Source organism: Pelodiscus sinensis, chromosome 2 (assembly GCF_052426305.1).
Source record: "Pelodiscus sinensis isolate ZL-2025 chromosome 2, ASM5242630v1, whole genome shotgun sequence".
Taxonomy (NCBI): Eukaryota; Metazoa; Chordata; order Testudines; family Trionychidae; genus Pelodiscus; species Pelodiscus sinensis.
Genome location: NC_143053.1, coordinates 202,337,780 through 202,353,653, shown reverse-complemented (window position 1 = coordinate 202,353,653; position 15,874 = coordinate 202,337,780). Strand labels below are relative to the sequence as shown.

The 15,874-nt window shown below is 45.8% G+C and overlaps 1 protein-coding gene across 2 annotated transcripts in view; it reads right to left on the bottom strand.

Moving 5' to 3' along the window:
* Positions 1-15,874, bottom strand: part of RAPGEF5 (Rap guanine nucleotide exchange factor 5) — a 215,368-nt gene that overhangs the window by 145,363 nt on the left and 54,131 nt on the right. For both annotated transcript variants that reach the window (XM_075922221.2, XM_075922220.2), the window contains exon 7: positions 9,644-9,692. In XM_075922221.2, coding sequence (XP_075778336.2) covers positions 9,644-9,692 — 49 coding nt within the window. The remainder of the gene's footprint in view (positions 1-9,643; positions 9,693-15,874) is intronic.

The window sequence follows — 15,874 nt, the reverse complement described above, 5'->3', positions numbered from 1 at the left end:
CCACTGCTCCAAAAAGCAATAATATTCCTCTCATTCTGCAGAGTTTTATCAAGCAGCAGCAGATAATAACTATGATAGGCCTCTGAAATCTAAAGAGCAAAACCAATGTCAGTAAAACAGCACACTGACAATTTAAAAAATATAGACTTGGTCTGACACCACATTAGGGAGAGAAAGGTTCATTAGTGTTCAGTTCCCCTCCACTGGAACTGAATGACCTCAACAGAGACAATATCTCAGTTCAAATAATTGTTAAGCATAGAAACATTGGTATCAGATGATCATTGTTATTTCAACAGGATGGTAATATCACATATACCAAATTATGTTCTAGAATTCATATTGAAGAAATGTCTTCATTATGATTATTACATGTATTGTGTATCTAAGTTTTGTTTACCAATACCTTCTGACTGACCAGTCTCAGCTGACTTCTGAGGTGAATTACTTACGTTTTGTTCCATTTGACTACCCAAATTCCACAGAATATGATTGTGCTCTACAAGGACTTCATTTGAGAAACATACCTCTGCTAAACAAGCTTTGCATTTTGCTTACTTTGTAATAGAGACTAATTACTGATATGCTTGGAATTTGTAAGTCTGATTCTCCATTGCCTTGCACCTTGTGTAATTATTTACTGCACTGCAAAGTGAGTGTAAATTGCTCCTTTATGCACAAGTAGAAGATTTGCACAAATATAAGAGTCTACACGGGTGGCAGGTGTAAGAGGCGGGGCAGAGAATGCCTTTCCAGACCTCACCCCCTTCAATGCATCTCCCCCCAAGGCTGCCTGCGATTGAGCCCTGCTAAAGCTGGGGGTATGTCACCAGCTCTCCATAGGCTGGGACTGACAGCCACCCTCTGTCCCTCTCCCCAGTGCTCTGGCAGGAGAAGGCAGGGGCCGTGCACTGCCCACTCTTCTCCTCCCCCCCATGCTTCAGACAGTGTTGGGGAGGCTGGGCCCGTTCTTGAGCTGACGAAGGCTGGGTGTAAACCATATGATGCTCATAGTGGTTCAGAGTGTCATACGATGACATATTGCGCTTTTAGGCTGGTGATGGGGAAGGCTGGGACTGCACACCGCCCACTGATTGAGCTGCTGCTGAAACTGACCAGCAGCGGCTGAATCGGGGATGCCTGCAATAGAGCAGCTGGGGTGCTGCCGGGTTGGTCTCGCAGCGCCGAGAGGTGGCGCTACGGCACCAACCCAGCAGTACTGCAGCTGCTCTTGGGGACGCCTGGGACAGAGCACCTGGGGTACTGCCCGGTTGGTCCCGTAGCGCTGCCCCTCAGGGCTGTGGGACCAACCCGGCAGCACCCCAACTGCTCTTGGGGACGCCTGGGGCAGAGCAGCTGGAGTGGTGCCGGGTTGGTCCCGCAGTGCCAAAGGACAGCGCTGTGAGACCAACCCAGCAGGACCCCAGCTGCTCTGCCCCAGGTGTCCGGATTCAGCCTGCTGGTGAAACTGACACTGCTGGTCAGTTTCAGCAGCAGCTGAATCCCGAGGCCTGGGGCAAAGCAGCTGGGGTGATGCCAGATTGGTCCTGTAGCACCGCCCCTCGGCGCTGCAGGACCAACCCGGCAGCACCCCAAGCTGCTCTGCCCCAGGGGTCCCCAAGTCAGCCACTGCTGAAACAGATCAGCGGCTGATTCCAGGAAGCCCCAGGCAGAGCAGCTCTGCCTGGGGCTTCCTGGAATCAGCCGCTGAATCGGGTACGTTTGGGGCAGAGCAGCTGGAGTGCTGCCGGGTTGGTCCTGCAGCACCGCCCTTTGGCGCTGCGGGACCAACCCGGCAGCACTCCAGCTGCTCTGCCCCAGGCGTCCCCAAGAGCAGCTGGGGTGCTGCCGGATTGGTCCCGCAGCCCCGAGGGGCAGCGCTACGAGACCAACCCAGCAGCACCCCAGCTGCTCTGCTCCCGGCTTACCCGATTCAGCTGCTGGTCAGTTTCAGCAGCAGCTGAATGGGGGAAGCCTGTCCAGCTGCCCCAGCACTTCCAGGTTCCTGATGGTCCCGGACCATCATAAGTCCCGGAGCATTGGATGCCGGACTGATGGAGTTTTACTGTATTTGGAGAAGTCTCTGTGGGTCCCCCTCTCAATATTCTATTGACAAATGCCAACTAAAAGTACATGCAAGACCCTCTTTTTCGATATTGACTATCTTTTAGTTCACAGTCAAACCATCACAGGCCACCAAGGGCAGCTAGCACCCACACATTAACCTAAACAACTAAATTACAAGCCTCGGGACACTAAACTATTATATGCCATACGAAAAGAATATGAGGAACTGAGGAGCACCCGCATCTGAAGACTATACAATGGCAGGAAACTGATCCAGATGAACCTGGCAAGTGAGCCACACCTCATATTGCAGAGGAAAATGAAAAGATCACTTCACTGGGTTCAACTGGCAAATTCCTTTCCAACCCCACATATAGTGATCAGTTTGAATCTGAGCATGTGATCAAGAACAGCCAATTAAACACCTTAGAGAAAGAATACTCAGTTACACTTCAATCCTATGCCCCATCTCCAGCTGTGGCCAATTCTGAAGCTTTAAAAAAAAAAAAAAAAACCGACCATAAAACAAATACCTAACACAAAATACTTCGGGGGGGGGGGGGGGGGGAGGGGAACATGAAGCCTTGAAGTCTGAGATGCAGCTCACTTTTGTCCACATCTGTGACCCTATATACAAAACACGTGTCATCCAGATAATTGTGTTGTATTATTCATTTCTTATGCATAAATTCCTTATAAAATCAAACAAAACAGGACAAAGTTCTTCCATGGTGTAAAAGGTTGCTCCAAACTCACTAGAGCTCTCCTATGACATTTTTAATATACAGAAATTGTGTATATTTTACATATTGTAAAATAGAGGAAAAAAAGGAGCAGCTTTGTTGTTTCAGGTATAATACATTTATCATGTGTATTTAATGTTACCTAGTGGATCTTTGAGCTCACAGCACAGCCAAGGGTTGGAATAATGGAGATGCAACCTGAGAGGAAAGACCACTTCATGTGAGCTTTCCTGAATAATACAGAGAACTGCATTCCTTGGTACTAAAGGGAGCCACGTCCAAACTTTGTGAACCAGAGGGAGGTCTGCTGCAGTGCGTGACCTTTTCAAAATCATGAAGATGCTTGGGTCAATCTTGTACATGCTCCCTCAACTATACAACAAACTGTGGTGATTTGAAAAGGCCATTTCAGACAAGTCAATATGGCTGCCCTTTACTTCAGGAAATGCAACCGTTTAAAGTACAATATTGCTGGTTGTGGTTTTAATTGTATCTTTTACTTGCTACAATGCAGTGAAGTTTTTTAAAAGATCTACAGATGTTGCTATTCTTTTAGTTTGTTATTCAGCAAGAACTGTCAGAGTGCAACACTAGATGGGTGAAGGGGAGCTTAAGATAACAGTACCTAAGGGGGAAGGGGCCCACTCCTATACCATTGTTTTGAAAGATTATTTCTCCAGGAATGGTGTTGAATGTTACTCTGAACATTTGTATGAGAATCCTATCTCATTCCTAACACTCTTCTAAATTTGACCCTGATATTTAAGAACTGAACACCCAAAATAATTGAAAAGTGGAGTGAAATAAGGTCCTGGCTTAAGAAAAAAATTAATCCACTGAATAAATCCACTGAAAAACTCCTTAAAAACAAAAGGCAGTGAAGTTTTAGAATATCAAGGTCACAAGTTAACGTTTTCTCATGTGTTCAAACTTTTTCCAATTTCTCCACAGGGCAATATGTACACCTTACCCACCCCACTGTATGCTGCTGCAATTTTGTTCTATAAAGTGGAATAATTAGTTTCAGTCCTCACAGACTTTCAGCTACATAAAAAAGCCAAAATGAATTAGGTTAATTTCACACTGCAGGTACTACATCTATCTTCAGCTGTCAAGGTGCCATAGCTTTCAAGAGCTATAAATTCAAAAGAAATTTAAAATGTTTCAGGGGCTAAGCACATACACTCAAGTTTTCCACACTCAAGTTTTCCACAGTCCATGATTTTTAGGTCATCTATGTTAGCCAATATGCTTTTACCTCGTTTTGAAAATTGATAGATGAAAATCTGTATGAAACTGATGATTTTTGTGTCCTATACAATGCTAATAGTCTGTGTTTAACAAGTAAATACTAAAATAATAGTTCACAGATGATTTACACGATACCATTATGTTCTTGTGACAAATAATAATTATTTCAAACTCTTCAGTCTCTCTCTCCTGTGCCACCTTTAATTTTTGGAAAACACCACATTATGGGAATTACCAGTGTAGCTCTATATTAAGCCTTTTCATATGTTATAACTTAGTACAAAGTCTTTCCATATATACTTTTTATATAGAAACTTTGTATTGAGTCTTTGTATAACGTTATAGTCCCTAAGAATAATTAAGTCTTCTCAACATCGAACTGATCCACAGAAGCCTAGTTCTTCCCTTTCCCTATCTAACTCACCTGGCCAGTGAAGTTAGGGGGAGCAACTAGTTAGTAACAAGACAGAATGTGCTTGTATGTGTGTGAGTGCGAGTGTGCAATATATCATATGCATATGATACTGTGTTGACTAATAATTGTATTACCAATAAATGTGATGGTTTTGCCTTATCCCAGTGAAAAAGATCCAGTGCAGTTTTCTAAGCACAACATTTTGGTGGGGAATTGTGAAAGGGAGAAGATACCAGGAGCACTTACTGGGTAATGAAGGAAGTATAGAAAAATTATCATAAACCTTGAAAAGTATTGAAAAGTGATCAATCTATCAGGTGTGCATATGCCTGGCTACAGAATCCCGGGGTTAGGAAGAAGGATTAGAGTCCTTGTTTCCTCCTCACTGGGCAACGGTGCTAAGAGAGACTAGTAAAGAAATTGTTTCTAGGTATCTATCATCTCAGCCATAGAATCGGGGAGGTTTAGGAGCCTTTCCCTTGCTCTCAAATGGTTGTAGAAAATTGGTATAAGCAGTGCTTTTTTTGTTTTAAAAAAAAAAAGTGTCGGTACTCCAGGGAAAAAGTTGTTAAGAAAAAAATAACAAAACATGGCCCCCTTTAAGACATGCGGCCCAGCCAACTGTCGGATATTTGCATACAGAGGTGCCGGTATGCTCCGTTCATTCCAGGAAGCTCTGACTGGAGGTGCCGGTACTGCGTCTGGAGGTGACGGGCAGTACCATCACAAAAAAAGGACTGAGTATAAGATACCCTCAGGCATAGATCCCATCAATGGCTATTAGCCAGGATGAGTAGGAATGGAGTCCCTGGCCTCTGTTTGTCTGGAAATGAGTGACAAAGAGGGATCACGTGAGGATTACCTGATGTGATCCCTCCATCTGGGGCATCTGGCATTGGCCATGGTCGGCAGACAGGATACTGGGCTAGATGGATCTTTGGTCTGACCCAGTATGGCCTTTCTTATATTCTTACGGGAGGTAGGAGAGTGGAAACACATGGAAAATGATGTTAAAATTTGGGTTCGAAATTGCATTGGATAAAGCCAGCCACTGCATTACCAATCCCTTATGCATCAAAGATGAATAGGTCCCTGGCATAGAATCCAAACTGATTACATAGACAAATTGCCACAGAGCCAAGAGGGATTTCGGTATTTACTAGTAATCATAGATGCCTTCTGTGACTGGGTAGAGGCATTACCCACTAGAAGAAACACCACAACAGAATCTGCAAAAAAGTTATTTGCTGAGGTGATCTGTCGGTATGAAACTCCCGAGATAATAGATTCAGACAATGGAGGAGCATTTGTAGGAGAAATGTTTACCACCTTGTTACAAGCCTTAGGCATTAAACAGAATTTCATCTCTCTTTATTGCCCTCAATCATCCAGGCAAGTAGAGCACATGAACTGCACTGTTAAAGAAGCCCTATGGAAAATTGTGAGAAATACTGGGGAAAATTGGCCCAATAAGCTGCCTTTAATTCTGGCAGCTATCCGTAGTAGCAACTGCGTGAAAACAAAAATACAGCCATTTCAAATTCTGTTTGGACAGCCGATGAGGCTGATGATCGATCCTACACGGCTGGTTTAGGATTGGGGAAACCGATATGGTAATACAGCAGCATGATTATTTTCAATGGCTCAATTACAAGAGGACAAATTGACCTTGCAATTCTGGATTAACCAAACTATTGACAAAATGAATTACTAGCTAAGCACTTGGTGAGCTAGCCCAGGCTAGAGAATTAAGGGAGCACAGTGCTCCCAGAAACCAAGGCTTCACCTTGGGATCCTGTCACACTATTGCAGTATAAAGCACCTTTTTACAGCTGTAACTGCCTCTACACTAGAGATACTGAATTACACCCCTCCCCTCACACCAGCAGCATTTCCTGCGGCATTTCCCGGGGAGACTGGGGTCAGCTGGGGAGTCCCCAGATGCATTTCAAAGCTCTTATGCATTTCAAAGCTATGGAGCCGGGGACTCAGAGTCCCCAGCTGGCCCTCGGCTCCCCGTGGCATTTCCCCCCACAGCATTTCTCCCCACAGCTGCCCCTTTGAATCACACAGATGCATGGTTCAAAGGGACAGCTGCCTCACAGCTGATTCGCAGATCCGTTATTCACCAGCTGTCCCTTTGAGCCACACATCTGCGCGATTCAAAGGGGCAGCTGCGTGCAGCCTGGGGTCAGCTGGGGACTCCCCAGCTGAACTCAGGCTCCTGCCGCATTTCCCCAGAAGCCAGTTGATCCTGGGTTCTGGGGAAATGCCGCAGGAGCCTGGGATCAGCTGGGGAGTCTGCAGCTAACCCCAGGGCTCCTGGCAGCTGCCCCTTTGAATCGTGCGGATGCATGATTTAAAGGGACAGCCGGCGAATAACTGATCTGCGGATAAGCTGTGAGGTGGCTGTCCCTTTGAACCATGCATCTGTGTGATTCAAAGGGGCAGCTGTGGGGAGAAATGCCGTGGGGGAAATACCACAGGGAACCACGGGTCAGCTGGGGACTCTGAGTCTCCCGCTGATCCCGGGCTCCATAGCTTTGAAATGCACAAGAGCCCCCACTGGGGACTCTTGCGCAGGCACCCGCGTGCAGCCCAGAGTCAGCGGGACTTCCTGCTGGCCCTAGGATGAATGCAGAGTTCCACATTCCTCCTTTGAAATGTACAAGAGATCCAGCTGTTGTACATTTCAAAGGAGGAATGCGGCAGTGCATAGCTACTAATCAACAAGTGAAAAAACTATTCGATAAGCAAATGCTTATCAGATAGTCGACTAGTCTTTAACATCGTTAGTTGGGCCCACCCGTGCACTCAGATTCAGGAAGTAGAGTGACTCAGACCCAGCCTGCTCTGCTCCCCATGGGTCCCAGCTGAATCGCTCCATTTCACTGTGGTGGCAGTGTGAGTGTGGGGTGAGGGCGGGGCCGCCATCAGTGTTTCCTCTAACATTTTCTATTCTTGTGCGGGCTGAAATTTCTTATGTGCAACACCAATACAGAGGTAGTGTATGGATGTGCACCACCAGTACAAACAAAAGACACACACACACACACATGCATATTTTAAGCAGTTCGTACGTGTGGAAGAAAATATATTAAAACAAGACACCTATATCTAGTTGCTGTGAGGTACCCTTAGAGACTACAAACGTGGTGTATAAAGATACAGTAAGGAAGAGTAGAAGCCCCAGAACAAATTAACACATGGCTTCAGGGTTTGTAGACAGATGCATGTTTCAAAGAACTTGCAAATAAGTTTTCATGCTACAACACTATCATCACTCCCAGTACTTGCTACTTCTGACTCATAAGAGCCAGAACTCTACCACATAGTAAAGATCTGGCCTTAATGCAGTACAGTTTACCATTAATTAGTAACACAGGATTTAAAAAAAAATAAGTTCTGAGTTTTAGATAGCTGCTACACTCCAAAAAAATCTGTTAAAAGAATCTTTTTCTTTCTTAAGTCATTAACACCGCTGTAAAATTTGAAATGCAATCATGAAAATGTCCTCCTAGCACACACACCCATACAGCTTTCCTTCCCTCCCTCCAACCCAGCCTAAACGAGAGGACTTCAGTCAGGACATCCCGAACAAACTGCCCCCTGCCTCCACCTCACTGCACTGATTCCAGCATCCACTCACCCTCTCTTTCCCACACCTACCCCATGCAGTCAGCCCTTTACCTCCCCCTTCCCAGCCCAGGAGGGTTGAAGAGACTGCTGGGTTGGTGGCAGGGCCGACCCGAGCCATTCGCGCGCCCCGGGAGCGCAGCACCACCCCGGGGAGTGCAACGCATGCCCAGCCCCACCCCTGGGCGCCCGGCGCATGCATGGCACCACCACGGGCGTGCGGACCATGTGTGGTGCCACCCCCGCCCAGCCCAGCAACCTCGCGTGGCGCCTCCTACAATGGGGCACCCCAGGCGGTAGCCCGGCTTTCCCGTACCTTGGGCCAGCTCTGGTTGGTGGGTCTGTCTATCTGTGCCTCCCTACCTCTCTTTTTCTCTCTCCCCTGTCTCTTTCTCTCCCACCCCTCCTTCTGTTTCTCTCCCACCCACCTTTCTCTCCTCTGGCAGACAGGACTCTCCTCTCCCCTCTGCCTTTCCCCCTAAACTAATTATTTACTCTCTCCCTTCCTCCCCCTCCCCCCCCACCTTATTGCCTCCTTATCTCAACTGCTTATCTCTGGGAGCTCTTCAGTTCACATGTGGTTTAGCTGCTGTTTACAGACACCCTGCCCCCGCCAGTCAGGGACACAGGAAGCTCTGAACCTCTGATCAGGGTTCAGAAAATAGCTGCATGGCTGCAAAGCCAGGCAGCTTAGAGGGAACTTTGGCAGGGCAGCCACTGCTGCCAGCATCAGGAAAGAGGTCTGATGGAAGTAGGGTTGCCAGGTGTCCGGTATTTTTGGCTCCTGTCCAGTAAAAAAATTTCAGAGAATACTGGACACCTCGGATGTCCGGTATTTTCTGAATTTTTCCCCGGCCAGGAGGTGAAAATGCAACCCTACAACCCTACAAACGACTCAGTGCCCGGCCTCCCGGCCCCCAACACAAGAGACCTAGGGGAAGGTCTTCCCCCCCCCCCCCCAACAACTTTGGTCTCCCCTCCCATTTTTTCCCCCTTCAACAGAATTTTTTCCCGGTGGTTTTTTTTTTGGGGGGGGGGGGGGAGGGGTTCGGTATTTTTGTTTCAACCATCTGGCAACCCTAGATGGAAGGGGTAGAATGGAATGGGGAGGCAGATAAGCAGGATGGAAAGAGATGGGGCATGGCCTGGGACAGTCAGAGGGCTGTCCTGGTCCCCGCGCCACCCTAGGGATGGATTTGCACCCTGGAAGCTGCATTTTTTTGTATATAAAAATCCCTGATTTCAGCTCACTTCCTTGTCTTCCGTCCCTTTTGCATAAAAGCAGAATATGTAACTGCACAGTGTACTGGGCAGTATATGAATCCCGGCTACTAGACTGAAAATTTGTATTGGGAAATATCAGAAATGGCAGTTAATTGAGAATTCAGGTTAATTGAGTGCCAGATAACAGAACTTTTACTGTTCAACTTAAATTGTAGTAAGTCTACAATGAAGAATTAAATACTTTAGTAAATAACGGAGGACAATGATATTATAAAAGTCCCAATAAGGCACAATTGTCTGTACTTACCTGACTTTCTTGCTTTCAGAGCAATGACAGCAGCCAGTTCTTTCTGTACCTAACACACAAGAAAGAGAGATGATGGATATAAATATATAGTCAAACAGAAAAAAAATGTGGTCTTAGCAAGCATATTGTTAATCTTCAACTATTCATTGCACATAAGAATAATACAGATGTTTCACTAGTTTGTTTCTTCTGCTTGGTTTTGAAACCTGACCCATGTTTTCCAGCAAATCTATTTTTTTTTCAACTGGGAATGCTGTGACTTTGTGATTTTAGTTTCATGTAAACTTTGCATATTCCCTAGAGATTAAGCCATTCTGTTGACTGTGGCATATTATTTGTTTTCTCTGCAAACTTCTTTTCATGCTTCCTTACCTCTCTATCAAATGTTTTCCTTCTGCAATTACATTGCAACTCTCTATTAGCTTTGTGACTTGGGACTAAGGTGATTTCTCTGTGCTGGAGTTGGGCTGAGGCTTGCAAGCAAATGCTATGTTTTAATTATTCAATAACATCTCTTCAGCTCAAAAAGATTGTTTTAAGACCGAATAAGAGATCCTCCGGAATAGGGCTTTATTCCGGAGGATCGGGCCAGTCTAGACGCTTTTTTCCAGCTTTTCCCCAAGCCGGAAAAAAGCGGCGGACATCTTTATTTAAATCCCGCGGGGGATATTTAAATCCCCCGCAGATTTCCCTATTCCGAAGTTTAAAATTAGCATGCCCCTTTCGAAAAAGGGGCCAGTGTAGACGTAGCCTGCATGTATAGTGACCATCTTAGCTGAGGGCATATTGACTTCAGCCATGCTAAAAGTGATAGGAAAATTGAGGCCATTTTGAAATAGGGAAATTTCACAAGTTCTGAAGTCAGGATTATCAGATGGCATGAGAGACTTTTTAAAAAGCAATAATAACCCCCTCCCTCCCCCACACACACACACACACTCCTCCCTCCCAAAAACCTCTGAAGATTCACAATTAGAAACAGAATAAGTCACCCTAGTGTCATGCCTAGGCTCTGAAGTTGTCCAATGTACATAGCAGACGGGCATAGATTATATTTCTGGATGCGCAGGAATATGTGTTCTTGATCTTATAACTCACTTGGTTAGGTCCAATAATGGTATCAGCAGAATGAATATGTGGACAAAGCTGGCAACGGGGTTTGTTGCAAGGGAAGGTACCAGGGTTGGTATTAGTGTGGTATGTCCTGTGGTGGATGGTAAGAATCATCTTGATGTTAGGTGGTTGTCTATAGGAGACTATGGGTCTGTCTCCCAGAGCCTCTTTGAGTATGGTATCCTGTTCCAATATAGGCTGTAGTTTATTGATAATGTGTTGGACAGGTTTAAGTTGGGGGTTGTAGGTGATGACAAGTGGTGTTCTATTGTTGGTTTTCTTGGGTCTGTCTTGAAGTAATCTATGCTATCATGTGCCGAAAGTGCCCGTCTGCTATGTACATTGAACAAACATCTCAGACACTTCGCCAAAGGATTAATGCCCACAAAACAGATATCAGACAAGATCACAAAGAGAAAACAGTTTCTTGCCATTTTAACCAGAAAGGACACTCTCTCAATGACTTAACCACCTGCATTCTGCTACAAAGACCTTTTTACATCTGCACTTGAGAGGGAATCCTCTGAACTGTCATTCATGTTAAAATTCGACACTTTCCAAAAAGGACTTAAACATTTGAACTCTCTCACCCATTACCAAGATAGTTTCCCCAATTATCACCTCTAATACCATTAACTCACAAACATCCCACTCTCCCTACCTCTAATATCATCAATTCACAGACACTTACCTTCCTTCCTTCCTTCCCCGCCCCCCCCCCCCCCCGCATTGCCCTCCTGTTCTGCAATGTGATTTGTCCTTTTCATATTTGTTCATTTTTTTTAATTGTATCCTTTGGTATATATGGTTGTGACTACTTTCTTCCACTATTTGATCTGAGGAAGTGGGTCTGGCCCACGAAAGCTCATCATCTAATAAACCATCTTGTTAGTCTTTAAAGTGCTACATTGTCCTGCATTTTGCTTCAGCTACCCCAGACTAACACGGCTACATTTCTATCACTATTCCCCCAAAGGATATTTTATTGAGCAAATCAAACTGTGGTAAGGATTGTTTCAAGTCCATATTTCCATTAGGAATGACACACAGATCATGATGGTGGTTTGAGAGAGGTTTTCACTTGGAATTCCTGATCTGTTTTACTAGTGTTATGCCTCTTACCCTCCCTGGCCCAACACCCATATTCCTAGCCTGCTAGAGCACTTGGTATGAACCAGCCATGGAGCTTTTCCGTATGTTTGATTTGCACTGCTGAATGTACTCTCTTCTGTGAGTTTTCCCTCTCTATGATATTCAATATGGCTACGTCTACATTGGCCCCTTCTTCGGAAGGGGCATGCTAATTTTGAAAGTGGGAATAGGGAAATCCGCGGGGGATTTAAATATCCCCCCGGGATTTAAATAAACATGGCCGACGCTTTTTTTCCGGCTTTGGGAAAAGCCGGAAAAAACGTCTAGACTGGCCCAATCCTCCGGAATAAAGCCCTATTCCGGAGGATCTTTTATTCCCTCTTCAAAGTAGGAATAAGAGATCCTCTGGAATAGGGCTTTATTCCGGAGGATCGGGCCAGTCTAGACGCTTTTTTCCGGCTTTTCCCAAAGCCGGGAAAAAAGCGGCGGCCATGTTTATTTAAATCCCCCGCTGATTTCCCTATTCCCACTTTCAAAATTAGCATGCCCCTTCCTAAGAAGGGGCCAGTGTAGATGTAGCCTATTTGTTTTGAGTGGCAAGAGTCTGTATGCAAAACAGCTTCTGACTCACATTCAAGCTGTATCCTCTGGCAGTTGGTTTTAATGGATCTCTGCTTATATTATGACCTATTACTAAGGCTGTTATTTCTGCAGGTTTCTCCCCCAACTGGAGCTCAATGAATCTTGCTCACCTTGTTGAATGTTTTAGTGAGATTTCATTTGTAAAAATCCAACCGAATACCTTCCTGGTCCATCTATTCCACACAGCCCTTGGTTTAGACCAGAAGTGGAGAACCTACGGCCCAGGGGCCAGCCCCCAGTTTGCCTGGATCTGGCCTGAAGCTCAGGGCTCCCACCCCCCGAATTAGGGGCCCTATATGGGTGCTCCTGCCCTCCTACTGGCCCACTGTGGGGGCTGGACCACACAATCTACTAGCCTGGGCCTCCCAGGCTCTGGTGTGTGAGGAGAATGTGGGGAGCATCTTTCTCCTTCTCGATCAGGGCCCACATCATTGTGGGTTTGGTTTTCCTTTTTTGCTTCTCACTTGTCTACTGTCTGACTGGTTTTTCTATGGGTCAGGGGCCCCCCCAACCCAAAAACCTTCCCCACTTTGGTTTGGACACTTTCCCTGGGGGCACAAACTTGCCAGGAAATTTAGCCACCCTCATCATTGGCCAGCATGGGGAAGAGAGAGGAGACCAAACTTTGCAGTCTCTGCTGCCCTTCCAAGTGGTTCAAGGACAGGACAGACCCTTTTCCAAAATTAGTCTTTCCTTTAGGTGCATCCCACTGTCTGGATCAGCTTTCTTATGACAAATACGGTGCTGGGGAACAGGGGAACCCAGACCCACTCTCGAGTCTGGTTTCCAGACCAGGGACACTGATAGCAACTCTCTAATGTCCCCAGAATCAGCTGCATGACAGCCACGATTCCCTGGGCCACTTCCCCATAGCCTTTCCCAGCACCTCCCTTACTGCAGGCTTTTTCTCCTGATATCTGATAGCATGTGTACCTCCACAGCCCCTTCTTACACCCACCTCATTGTGCGCAGTGAGCTGGCAGAAGGGGAATCTTTTAAATCAGTACCAGCAGGTTCTTAATTGGCTCCAGCTATCCTGATCAGCCTGTGTTAATAGGTTCTGGAAAACCCCTGAGTGACTTCCTGTGTCTTAATTGGCCTGTCTGCCCTAATGGATTCTGGCAAGCTCCAGACTGTTCTGGATTAGCCCTTTTTAGCTTACCATGGTAAAATACCTATTTAATCTGGAGTTAATATACTTGCCTTCCCTTACTCTCTTGCAGCCATCTAGCCTGACCCTATCGCCTTGCTTAGGGGCATCTAAGAAATCAATGCCTAGCTCTAGCTTCTTACCAGTGGCTTCTATACGCAGTGACCAAGTTCCTCCTCTCTCTGCTCTTAAATCATCGAGATTGGTTTGGGGACAAAACAGAGCCACAGTTTTGTTGTTTTGCTCTTGCAGGCTAAGTCCCCTAACACCACAATTAGCGTGCTCTGAGAATACAAGACGCCGCCATGTGCCTTAGTTCAGGCGAGGGAATGTACAGGCTGCACCTCTATAAACCAGGACGCTCTGGTCTGGCACCATCAACCTCAGCCTGGACCATTCTACACGAGAGATCCATTTCCTGGACACCACAGTACAAATCAACAATGGAAAATTAGACACCACTCTACAGAAAACCCACCGACTCATACAGTTACCTACATGCTTCCAGCTCCCATCCAGAACACACCACACTATCCATCGTCTATAGCCAAGCCCTTTGATACAACCGCATCTGCTCTAATCCCACTGACAGAGACCAGAAGCTTCAGGATCTCTACCAAGCATTTATAAACCTCAACTACCCAGCCAGAGAAATAAAAAAGCAAATTGAAAGAGCCAGACGAATACCTAGAAACCATCTACTACAAGACAGACCCAAGAAAACCAACAATAGAACACCACTTATCACCTACAACCCCCAACTTAAACCTGTCCAACACATTGTCAATAAACTACAGCCTATACTGGAACAGGATACCATACTCAAAGAGGCTCTGGGAGACAGACCCATAGTCTCCTATAGACAACCACCTAACCTCAAGATGATTCTTACCAACAACCACAGGACATACCACACTAATACCAACCCTGGTACCTTCCCTTGCAACAAACCCCGTTGCCAGCTTTGTCCACATATTCATTCTGCTGATACCATTATTGGACCTAACCAAGTGAGTTATAAGATCAAGAACATATATTCCTGCGCATCCAGAAATATAATCTATGCTATCATGTGCCGAAAGTTTCCGTCTGCTACGTACATTGGACAAACATCTCAGACACTTCGCCAAAGGATTAATGCCCACAAAACAGATATCAGACAAGACCACAAAGAAAAAACAGTTTCTTGCCATTTTAACCAGAAAGGACACTCTCTCAATGACTTAACCACCTGCATTCTGCTACAAAGACCTTTTTACATCTGCACTTGAAAGGGAATCCTCTGAACTGTCATTCATGTTAAAATTCGACACTCTCCAAAAAGGAATGAACAAACACTCAAACTATCTTACCCATTACCAAGATAGCTTCCCCAATTGTCACCTCTAATACCATTAACTCACAAACATCCCACTCTCCCTACCTCTAATATCATCAATTCACAGACACTTACCTACCTTCCTTCCTTCCTCCCCCCCCCCCCCCGCATCCCCCTCCTGTTCTGCAATGTGATTTGTCCTTTTCATATGTGTTCATTTTTTTTTAATTGTATCCTTTGGTATATATGGTTGTGACTACTTTCTTCCACTATTTGATCTGAGGAAGTGGGTCTGGCCCACGAAAGCTCATCATCTAATAAACCATCTTGTTAGTCTTTAAAGTGCTACATTGTCCTGCATTTTGCTTCAGCTACCCCAGACTAACACGGCTACATTTCTATCACTATCCTGGATCAAAGATTCCCTGGGCGCTGCAAGGGGCCGGGGGGGGGGGGGCAAGGGGGAGACGGAGGGGAGGGGAGGGCCCAGCACGTGGCTCAACTGGACTGCCTGGGAGGGCCAGGAGCTGGGAAGCTGCCATGCTTCAGAGGGTAGGGGGGCAGGAAGCTTGGCATGCAGTCCAGATGAGCTGTAGGGAGAGGATGGGACTCGAAGCTGAGAAGTCCAACTGGGAAGTAGGATGGGGCCAGCGGCAGAAGGGCCAGAAATTCTTCCCCTTGGTCTGGCAAAATCCCTCAGCCGGGACTACTCAGGTAATCCTATAATATAGATTTATACTACTAATATAGACATAACATATGCACTCTTAGCCAGTTATGTTCCATAACAAATTATTTAGTGGGAAGTTTTCATTAAAATTCTGTAAAAAGTTGTTCCATGGTACTGAATCACATGGCTTATGATTCAGGACGAAGGGTGATAAGTGCTCATACTTCAAAATGCTCAACAGTGACA